Genomic DNA, 11,067 nt, shown 5'->3' on the forward strand with positions numbered 1-11,067 from the left:
GAGGAAGCTACTTTGGAGTATTGGGATTGTTCTTGTTGGTGTCTTGCTGGATTCCATGGAGGACATGGATTCCTGTACATGAGGCTGCACATAGAACCTTCAAAAATGGAACCTATTATCAGCTACTTATCTGGCTCAGGTTTTATCTCAACAGGGCTTTTTATTCAATCTTCAATGAAGAATACCCCAATCCACTGAAATGTATGTCAGTTATGCATCTATGAATTGTATTTTCTGTATTGTGTATTGCGTTGTGAAGCTTTAGGTAAGTTTTCCAATGTATTACAAATGTTCATAAAAACTTGAACTGCAAATGCGTCATGCTTTTCCCTTGTTGATGTCTCTCTTACACCTCTCTGCAGTATGAGGTCCAAAGCTCAAGAGAACGATTGGTCAGGTTCTATACAGAAAGAGGCGTAGCAATGGCCGTCAAAGGACAATACAATCCTGAATAAGATCCAAGTTACACACAGGGAGGGAGGTTGAGATTCATGCTGAAATCGAGACTGTGGTGAGTGGGGGTTATTCTCTCTGCAACAACATTCAACAATAACACCCTCTTGCTTCTGCTCTGCTGTCTCTCTCAAACACTGGGATATCCATTTGAGCATTTCAGAGATAGAGAGAGGTGGGGGAGAAAGGGAGAGAGAATACAAGAGAGAGAGACAGAGAGAGAATAAAAGAGAGACAGAGAGAGAGAGAGAGAGAGAGAGAGAGAGAGAGAGAGAGAGAACAAAAGACAGAGAGAGAAAGACTCAGACAGAGAGCGTTGTCCCTATCCCCAAATATCGCTCTTGTTATTAGGAAGAGGGCAGAAGAAAGAGGATGACAGATGCTGAAAAGGAAGGGATAGAATGAGTGGGCGGAGGAAGGATAGTTGCACTTGCAGAGAACAGAGGATGGAGTGAGCGAGTGCATGAGTAGGTGGATGGAGGCAGGCAGGTGGGCCGGGAAAGTCTGACGCAGTCTGGATGAAGCGGGGGCGGAGGGGGGCGGTGCTATATTTAGCACCCGATGGGAGAGGTTCTGGCTGCTTTTCTCTGCCTGTCTACGTCATAGAGTCTACGCTGGCCCTCTGGGCGTTATGTGACAGGTGACGGCACGCTGTTCTTTATCAATGAGGAGACTGGACTAGAATACTAAGCAGAGGAGCAGAGAAAGACCTGATGCTGTGGACTGTTCAGGATACAATAACTTACAATAACGATTTGAATATACTGTCAAATAAAACAGAACAGAAAATAATAGAATAGTGATTATTGATTCATTTGCTTATTACATTCCTAATATGTGAAATGCTTGGAAATGCACATTCTATTAAAGTCATAATGTGAATAGACAAAGCAGAAAGGAAATATCCTACACTCACAGCATTTTAAAGGAGCCCATTCTCAAATCAAATCAGTGTAACAGCACTGAGCTCATAACTTCTTCTGTCAATATAAATGATAGTTTGTATCTGTCAAAACATTATTTAAAAAAAAGGCAACATTGTTTTTTTCTGATTACATCACCACCTTTATGAATGGCACAGTGCTTGGCGGTAGGCTACAAGAACGAGGGCGGGTCCTGTATACACGTGGGTAGCAAGTAGAGCTGATAGGACCATGCGGTCCAACACTAGGCACTCACAATTGATTGGCTAGTGAGGACAGTGGGAGGATTTAACAGTCATCAAATAGAGACGCTTTTACGCATTGTACAGTTCAATGTGTAGGTTTGAGTCTGAGGAAGACAGGGTAGCCAAGAAGAGGCACTATTAGGGCAGTCTATTGTGATTATCTATCTTCAGTTATCACTCAGTTACATATTTGGAACACACAGTTCAACTCATAGGCTACAGTACTTGGCTCCATTGATCAATAAAGACAAAGAACATCTCATTATTTATATTTCGTCTTCTGGAAAACGGCAGAAGAGTATCGGAGTTGTGTGGGTCAGTTTCAAATAGCCTACATTTAGACAAGCGGATACCAGCTACTCTTTGATACTTCGACCCAAATAACGTGCCAAATAAAGCGCAGCCCAGCGAATGGACCATCATCAACCCGGCACACGTAGCTTCATTCCCCGCGCGGCTCCAGTCTGCGCGTCGGTACCTACTGAATCATTCATGCGCTTGTCCATCAGCTCGACCACAGGCAGCCGCTTCGAGCTCTCTGTCCATCGGGGAGAGACGGTGGAGGTGCTGAGGAGACGACTTTCCCAAAAGCTCAGAGTACCGAAAGAAAGATTCGTCTTGCTGCATAAGGAAAGGTGAGTAGCCTAACCCCACTGGGCACATACGTCAATTCAACGCCTATTCCACGTTGGTTCGACGTAATTTCATTGAAAGGACGTGGAAACGACGTTGATTCGGTACATTGGGTATGATTTCAAGGGGACCAAATAACAATTCTGATGTAGACTTTTGTATTACATGATATTTGATGCAATATCATGTAATCGAGTTTAAGTCTGGTTCTGCATGAGCCTATAACTTCATTGTCAAACAGGCCTAACTCATAAATGAAATGCATTTATGTGCAGGTGTTCTTTGTAAAATATCGTTTTAATCTCATGTGTGAATAAAAGGCCAAGAATGAATTAATACAAATTCTTAAATGTTTCTATATACACATAGTAATGATGATATCTTCTAATGTACCCACAGGCGGTTGAGTACAGGGAAACTACATGACCTGGGCATAGTTGATGGGAGTAAGCTGACACTGGTCCCAACTATTGAGGCAGGCTTGTTATCAGTAAGTCATATATTGTACAGTCCATAAATGGTTAACAAAGTTAACACCAGGTATTGAGTAAAGGAAACATGTCTGTAATGTTAAGTATAGTCTATAAAGCTTCAGCCAAGAGGTCTGGACCTTTATAGCAGAGGTGATATTACTAGGTGCTCTGGCAGTTCTCCCTGAACCACTTTTACAACAGAACCACGTGTAAAAACAACACCAGATTTACTGGGGATGTACTTGCCAGCTTCTGTGTGGCCCTATTCATAGGTCATCATTCATAGGACCTATTCATAGGTCCTTCTATCGGCATTGATATATCATATATATATATAATATGCCTATTTTGTTTTCTTTGCTTCCTTAGTCCCAACCATCCAGAAGAGAGCAGACCATCATGCAGGCTTTGGAGAGTTTAACTGAAACTCAGGTTGGTCTCTGATCTTTCACTGGACTTCTGTGTCATAAGATGGCTGTAACACTGTTGTCTCTATGTGCTAGGATTAAAGGTCTATGTAAATAAATCAGCAGCATTGTCTTTCTGTCTTCGTTCATACCAGCTCAGTACGGCTGGGCTGTTTCATGAAACAGCAATGTTGTGCATTTGTGGTTGTTTCTGCATATGTATGTGTGTGTGGTTGAGATGGGAAGGAGTGACTCAACTTGACAAAGAACAGTTTTCTAAGAAATGGCTAGGTAGTTCTCATTATGGTCTGACTGCCCCCGCCCCAGACTGCACCTCACGTGCACACATGCACACGCAGTGACCTAGCCTCCACCACAAGATTAAAATATCACCACTATATTGATTATATTTACACCAAATATCAGAAGCCATTTTGTACCAGAATGCAAACCCTCACATCAGATATTACAATGGAGAGGTGAGCAGTTCAACGAGACTGTTGTCGTGACTGCCGTCTTTAGGCCTGATAGACTCTTTGTTACTGAAGTGTTCTGCTTCGTGACTGGGCTAAATAGAGACACCAGACTGATAATAACAAAACAGATCTGAATAGTAATGCCTCTGTGTCCATAGAAAGCAGTTAGCTCTCAGTAAATAGCTCTGAATGTCTGGGGCCATAACACTAGTGAGAGGGTACCAATATGACTTGTCTGTTGAAGCTTATTACATCTTGGATCATTAAGGACCCTTGTAATGGAGAGAGGCAGCAAACAAATAAGTGCTGTAAATATATTAATCAAGTTATTCATCCTTTTCTGTATCTGCAGGTCAGTGACTTCCTGTCTGGCCGTTCACCCCTGACCCTTGCCCTCAGGGTCGGTGAGCACATGATGTTCGTCCAGCTCCAACTGGCCCCCAGAGTGCCGCTGGGCAGCAGCAGAGTCACCTCATCACCCAGCGAGCAGGCAGAGCTGGGGTTGAACAGGTGCATGCTGCAAAGTGTGGGTCCACTAGGTTCCCTTACCCCAGCCCAGCCCAGCTCTCCTCCAACACCCCAGCCTCCCCTGCCCCTGTCTCCCCTCATACCCCCTCCTCAACCTCTCACGTCACCTACCTCTCTCCCTCACCTAGTGCCCCCCCCTGCTCCACCAACCCCACCTGCTCCAGCCCTGCACCCCAGAGCCCAACCCCTGCCACCACCTACCCAGAGGTGGGACTAACAGATTATTCATATTATTATAATGTGACTATTATGTGTGTATTATCACATGCTAATGTTAGTTAAATACTTCAAAGCCTGATCCTGTTAGCAAAGCAAGGAATAACTTTTACATTTAATGTAGTTGCAGATTTATTGTAATATTTATTTATTGAAATATATGACAAGGAGGCTACTGCTATTATCATTATACAGGCTCTATTTTGACTAGACAGGGAGTATCTTATATACAATATATATATATTATATAATTTTGGGGTGGCAGGTAGCCTAGTGGTTAGAGCTTGGGCTAGTAACCGAAAGGTTGCTAGATCGAATCCCCGAGCTGACAAGGTACGAATCTGTCTTTCTGCAGTTTAACCCACTGTTCCTAGGCCGTCATTGTAAATAAGAATTTGTTCTTAACTCGCACTAGTTAAATAAAGGTTAAATAAAAAATACAACCCTTTCGCCCTCTTTATCACAGGGTGACTGCAGTGTGGCTGGTACTCCCACCTCTAATAAAACAGCTGCCGGGGAACCAGGTGCTGTCATAGAGAGCTTTGTGAGCCATGCCCCAGGAGTCTTCTCCGGGACCTTCTCAGGCACTCTGCCCCCAGCTGGGCAGGACAGCACCAGTACCGGTGTCGAGTCATCCAGACGAGGCATCAACACCATCTTCCAGATCCTCAACGACCTTCTCAGTGCCACTCGCCACTACCAAGGGGCTCCACTGTCCCTCTCCCAGCTCCTCTGCCGCCCTCCCAGCACCCCAACCAGCAGCACTCCGAGTACCCCAACCTCGCCCTTCCCGCCGCCCTCACCTCTCACCCCTGACCTTGTCAGCACTGCTACCTCAGGACCACTTACAGACCACATCAGCCAGGAACAAAGTCACTCATGTAAACCTGCTGGTGAGTTGAGGTCCCACAGAATAACCCAAACTTGTCAATGCCGTGTGTAGCTGATTATAGGCAAAACAAAGTACAACATTATGCTGAGACAAAGGATGTTTAGGTTTTGTTATACCATGATGTCTTTATTCGACTCCTTTTCTTCATAACACAACTAAAGAACCAAATGAATGAGATAGTGATTCTCTTTATTGTCTTCATTGGAAACATATGTGCATTAAATGAATGTTTAGCATTCAAGTATTCCTCGTCAGTGGTCTGTCACCTAGTTCTCGCTCCTGCATTCCGAAACCCTAGCGTCATGTTTGGAAACCAGTCCAGCCTTCTCAAGCTAGTCCCACAATAGTTGAGTTCTGGTTCTGCTTAGTGTCCAAGTTTAGAATGTAGCAGCTGTACAGCAGAGAACACTGGTTGTGAGGGTATTGTTGGAAAGGAGGAAGTGGTTTCTGCGCCCCCTATTAATGAACTAGGGTTGTTTATATCCGTTCCCTGACGGCCTACGCATTCATTTGTTCCCCAGTCTGCAATGAATAAGAAAAGTATGTGTGGTTATAAGTGTTTTAGGGCAGAGCGAGCATGTAGCTACAAGGCCCACAGGGGTCAGTTAGTAACAGGAATGCACTCACCGTCACACACACATAGTAACAGGACCTTAACCTTTTAACCTGAGGGTGCGAACTATTGTATCTTACTAGCACCTTTTCACCCTAGCGCCGGAAACATACTAATGAACACATAATCAGTGGCGGCTCTGGGTCACGTTGTCAGGGAAACGGCACTGCTCCATTCTTGGAATTAGAATTTATTCCATTTTGTTCATGGGCCCAAAAACAATGCTAGGCTGATTACATGAGTATGGTGCAATGTGACTTTCAACGTGGCACCGTCATAGGATGCCAGCTTTCCAACAAGTCAATTTGTCACATTTGTGCCCTGCTAGAGCTGCCCCGGTCAACTGTAAGTGATGTTGTTGTGAAGTAACAATGGCTCAGATGCGAAATGGTAGGCCTCGCAGATAACAGAACACGACCGCCGAGTCCTAAGGCGCATGGTGTGTAAAAATGATCTGTCCTCATTTGCAAAACTCACTAACAATTTCCAAACTGGCTCTGGAAGCAACGTCGGCACAATAACTGTTATTCGGGAGCTTCATGAAATGAGTTTCCATGGCCAAGCAACCACACACAGCCTAAGATCACCATGCGCAATGCCAAGCTTCGGATAGAGTGGTATACAGCTCTCTGGAGTGATGAATCACGCTTCACCATCTGGCAGTCCGACAGACTAATCTGGGTTTAGCAGATGCCAGTAGAAACGCTACCTGCCCGAATGCATAGTGCCAACTGTAACATTTGGTGGAGGAGTAATAATGGTCTGGGGCTGTTTTTCATGGTTCAGTCTAGGCCCCTTAGTTCCAGTGAAGGGAAACCTACAGCATACGACATTCTAGACGATTCTGTGCTTCCTTCTTTGTTGCAATAGTTCGGGGAAGGCCCTTTCCTGTTTCAGCATGACAATTCCACCGTGCACAAAGTGAGGTCCATACAGAAATTATTTGTCGAGACCGGTGTGGAAGAACTTGACGGACCTGCACAGAGCTCTGACCTCAACCCCATCGAATACCTTTGGGATGAATTGGAACGCCAACTGCGAACCAGACCTAATCGCCCAACATCAGTCCCTGACCTCACTAATGCTCTTGTGGCTGAATGGACGCAAGTCCCCGCAGCAATTTTCAAACATCTAGTGGAAAGGCTTCCCAGAGGAGTGGGGGCTATTATATTAGCCAAAGGGGGACCGACTCCATATTAATCCCCATGATTTTGGACTGAAATGTTTGACCAGCAGGTGTCCACATACATTTTGTCATGTGGTGTATATGTAAACTCAGCAAAAAAAAGAAACGTCCATTTTCAGGACCCGGTCTTTCAAAGATAATTCGTAAAAATCTAAATAACTTCACAGATCTTCATTGTAAAGGGTCTAAACACTGTTTCCCTGCTTGTTCAATGAACCATAAACAATGAATGAACATGCCCCTAACAGCTTACAGACGGTAGGCAATTAAGATCACAGTTATGAAAACTTAGGACAAGAGGCCTTTCTACTGACTCTGAAAAACACCAAAGAAAGATGCCCAGGGTCCCTGCTCATCTGCGTGAACGTGCCTTAGGCATGCTGCAAGGAGGCATGAGGACTGCAGATGTGGCCAGGGCAATAAATTGCAATGTCCACACTGTGAGACGCCTAAGACAGCACTACAGGGAGACAGGACGGACAGCTGATCGTCCTCGCAGTGGCAGATCACGTGTAACAACACCTGCACAGGATCGGTACATCCTAACATCACACCTGCGGGACAGGTACAGGATGGCAACAACAACACCTGCACAGGATCGGTACATCTGAACATCACACCTGCGGGACAGGTACAGGATGGCAACAACAACTACCCGAGTTACACCAGGGACGCACAATCCCTCCATCAGTGCTCAGACTGTCAGCAATAGGCTGAGAGAGGCTGGACTGAGGGCTTGTAGGCCTGTTGTAAGGCAGGTCCTCACCAGACATCACTGGCAAAAATGTCACATATGGGCACAAACCCACCGTTGGTGGACCAGACAGGACTGGCAAAAAGTGCTCTTCACTGTCGAGTCGCGATTTTGTCTCACCAGGGGTGATCAGATTCGTGTTTATCATCGAAGGAATGAGCATTACACAGAGGCCTGTACTCTGGAGCGGGATCGAATCCGAGGTGGAGGGTCCGTCATGGTCTGGGGCGGTGTGTCACAGCATCATCGGACTGAGCTTGTTGTCATTGCAGGCAATCTCAACGCTGTGCGTTACAGGGAAGACATCCTCCTCCCTCATGTGGTTCCCTTCCTGTAGGCTCATCCAGATATGACCCTGGCATGACAATGCCATCAGCCATACTGCTCATTCTGTGCATGATTTCCTGCAAGACCGGAATGTCAGTGTTCCGCCATGGCCAGCGAAGAGCCCGTATCTCAATCCCATTGTGCACATCTGGGACCTGTTGGATCAGAGAGTGAGGGCTAGGGCCATTCCCCCCAGAAATGTCTGGAAACTTGCAGGTGCCTTGGTGCAAGAGTGGGGTCGCGTCTCACAGCAAGAACTGGCAAATCTGGTGCAGTCCATGAGGAGGAGATGCACTGTACTTAATGCAGCTGGTGACCACACCAGATGCTGACTGTTACTTTTGATTTTGACCCCCCCTTTGTTCAGGGACACATTATTCAATTTCTGTTAGTCACATGTCTGTGGAACTTTTGTCTCAGTTGTTGAATCTTATGTTCATACAAATATTTACACATGTTAAGTTTGCTGAAAATAAACTGTTGACAGTGAGAGGATATTTTACTTTCACTTCACTCCTAAAGAAAATAATGCACTTTTTACACAAATTTTCACTGACACCCCAAAAGTACTCATTACATTTTGAATGTAAAAGTGTCAAATTCACACACTTATCAAGAGAACATCCCTGGTCATCCCTACTGCCTCTAATCTGGCAGACTCACTAAACACAAATGCTTTGTTTGTAAATGTGTGCCGCTGGCTATAAGAAAAAAATAAAATTGTGCCATCTGGTTTACTTAGAAGGAATTTGAAATTATTTATACTTTTACTTTTGATATTTAAGTATATTTCAGCAATTACATTTGCTTTTGATACTTAAGTATATTTTAAACCAAATACATTTACCCAAGTAGCATTTTACTGGTTGACTTTATATTTTACTTGAGTCATTTTCTATTAAGGTATCTTTTCTTTTACTACAGTATGACATTTGGGTACTTTTTCCTCCACTGCTCATGACTCTTCCCGTCTTCTTCCTCCCACCTCCTGTTCTCTATTCCCTCTCATCCTCCCTCCTCTTCCTCTCTCAGCAGGCCTGTGTTCCAGTCAATCTGAGGAAGAGAACCAGTCGTTGCGTTGTAAACTGGAGCGCCTTCAGATGTTGATGCACCAGAGACACCTGCGCAGGCGGGCTCGCAGGGACACACGCACCTCACACCCCTACCCTCACCACCGTCAACCCTGGTCGCCCGGACGAGACAAAGCCAGCCGCCATAGCAACGGCAGCCTGTCCAGCAGCGAGAGCTCTTCCCTGGACGACCTGGAGTTGCAATGGAAACCGGAGCTACCTTCCGACCTTGTGATGGCATAGAGCATGAGATTAAAATAAGTTTGGACCTATGTCATTGGCTGTCCTTTGAATGGCTGAGTAGGAGAAATAAACTGCCCATTTTGGGACTCGATCACACTGCACAAGGACTCTTCATAAAGACAACTGTCCCTTCTTGAAACTGGACATTCAAACAGAACTTACGTAGTATATTGTATGTAAATAGTTTACTCCCTTGACTGAGCTTTCTGCGGATCATATGACACTTCTTTACTGTCAGTCTCTTGCCAGAGTCTGTTGGAACCAGACTAACGTTTGAGGGTCTACCAGTCAATGTACCTACCATTTTAAACTCATCTGACGCACATCTTCAGTTGCTGTCGTTCACATTGTCAAAACTATGTAGCATTGAGGTTGTCAAATAGATACGTTTCTGCACATTTGTTCGGACAGCTTTATTGCAAGGTTTTGCAGTCGCTCAAGAGTGAAGTGATCTTTGTATACAGTATGTTCTGATGCATTAAGCAGGTAAAATATAAAATTGATAATGTTCTGATTTGACCCATGTAGACTGTTTAAGTTTTAAGCAATAATTGATTCTGTTCTGCAGACTTTCCTAGGAAATACAAATTCTGAATTAAGCAATTTGCCTCTTTTCCTTTAATTATACTCCTAACATCCATTTAACAAAATACTCCAACCCTAGACCTCAACTCAATGCCTGTATTGAGTGCGTTCAGTTCAATTAAACATTTGCTACGTTGCGTGACGGTTATTACTGGACACTTAAAACTTGAACAGACATGTGACTTGAAAGTGCAGTGGAGTGTTCTGCAACCTCTCCCAGTTTAGTTCAGACAGGTGACTTGAAAGTGCAGTGGAGTGTTCTGCAACCTCTCCCAGTTTAGTTCAGACAGGTGACTTGAAAGTGCAGTGGAGTGTTCTGCAACCTCTCCCAGTTTAGTTCAGAACACTAATTGAATGTTGCAGTTCATGTTGTACTGAACGCAAGCCCTGGGGTGTTGAAATAAAAATGGTTTCTATTGACATTCAGGTAAGTCCCACACTGCTTCCTAGTGAAGAGCTAGGATCAGGTCCCCCCCCTGGGCATGTCTTCAGATCCAAGACAACTTAACTTTCAGGATAACGCCTTGCGACAATTGAGGTGAGTGTAAACAGTTACCAAACGTTCTGCAACTAGTGTTTATTGGACAAATTCAGACAAGTCCCTCCCATTTAAGAACATTCTGCTATATTAATAACCCCAGGTGTGTAAGGCATTGCTCGGTCACTACCAGCACGACTGACGTTTGCTGCGATACTTGCAGTTCCTTGTACAAGTGTCAAAATTGAACTTCTGACAATTTAAATTAAAGCAATAACAGAACACTGCTGTTGAGTCAACCATCTTATAAATACAGAAGTTTCAGAAAAGTATGTCCTCAGGCAGTTAGTGTTCCTACGGTCAGCTGCTCTCTTCCAGCCCCAAATCAGCCATCATGTCTCTTGTTTACACCAAACATCGGTTATAGCTGCGAGGACTATTTTGACATTTTGCCTCCTGCCTAAACTGACATTTTGCCTCCTGCCTAAACTGACATTTTGCCTCCTGCCTAAACTGACATTTTGCCTCCTGCCTAAACTGACATTTTGCCTCCTGCCTAAACTGA

At 44.7% G+C, this 11,067-nt stretch overlaps 1 protein-coding gene across 1 annotated transcript; it reads left to right on the forward strand.

Moving 5' to 3' along the window:
- The first annotated feature begins 1,680 nt into the window (after positions 1-1,680).
- LOC115116370 (midnolin-like) lies at positions 1,681-10,161 on the forward strand. The gene is made up of 7 exons (XM_065013663.1): positions 1,681-2,256; positions 2,654-2,744; positions 3,097-3,159; positions 3,963-4,120; positions 4,267-4,345; positions 4,821-5,247; positions 9,159-10,161. Exons 1-7 carry the CDS (start codon positions 2,033-2,035, stop codon positions 9,437-9,439), a joined length of 1,323 nt encoding a protein of 440 aa, XP_064869735.1. The 5' UTR covers positions 1,681-2,032; the 3' UTR covers positions 9,440-10,161.
- The last annotated feature ends 906 nt before the right edge of the window (positions 10,162-11,067 follow it).

This window comes from Oncorhynchus nerka, linkage group LG9b (genome assembly GCF_034236695.1).
Source record: "Oncorhynchus nerka isolate Pitt River linkage group LG9b, Oner_Uvic_2.0, whole genome shotgun sequence".
NCBI classification, from domain to species: Eukaryota; Metazoa; Chordata; class Actinopteri; order Salmoniformes; family Salmonidae; genus Oncorhynchus; species Oncorhynchus nerka.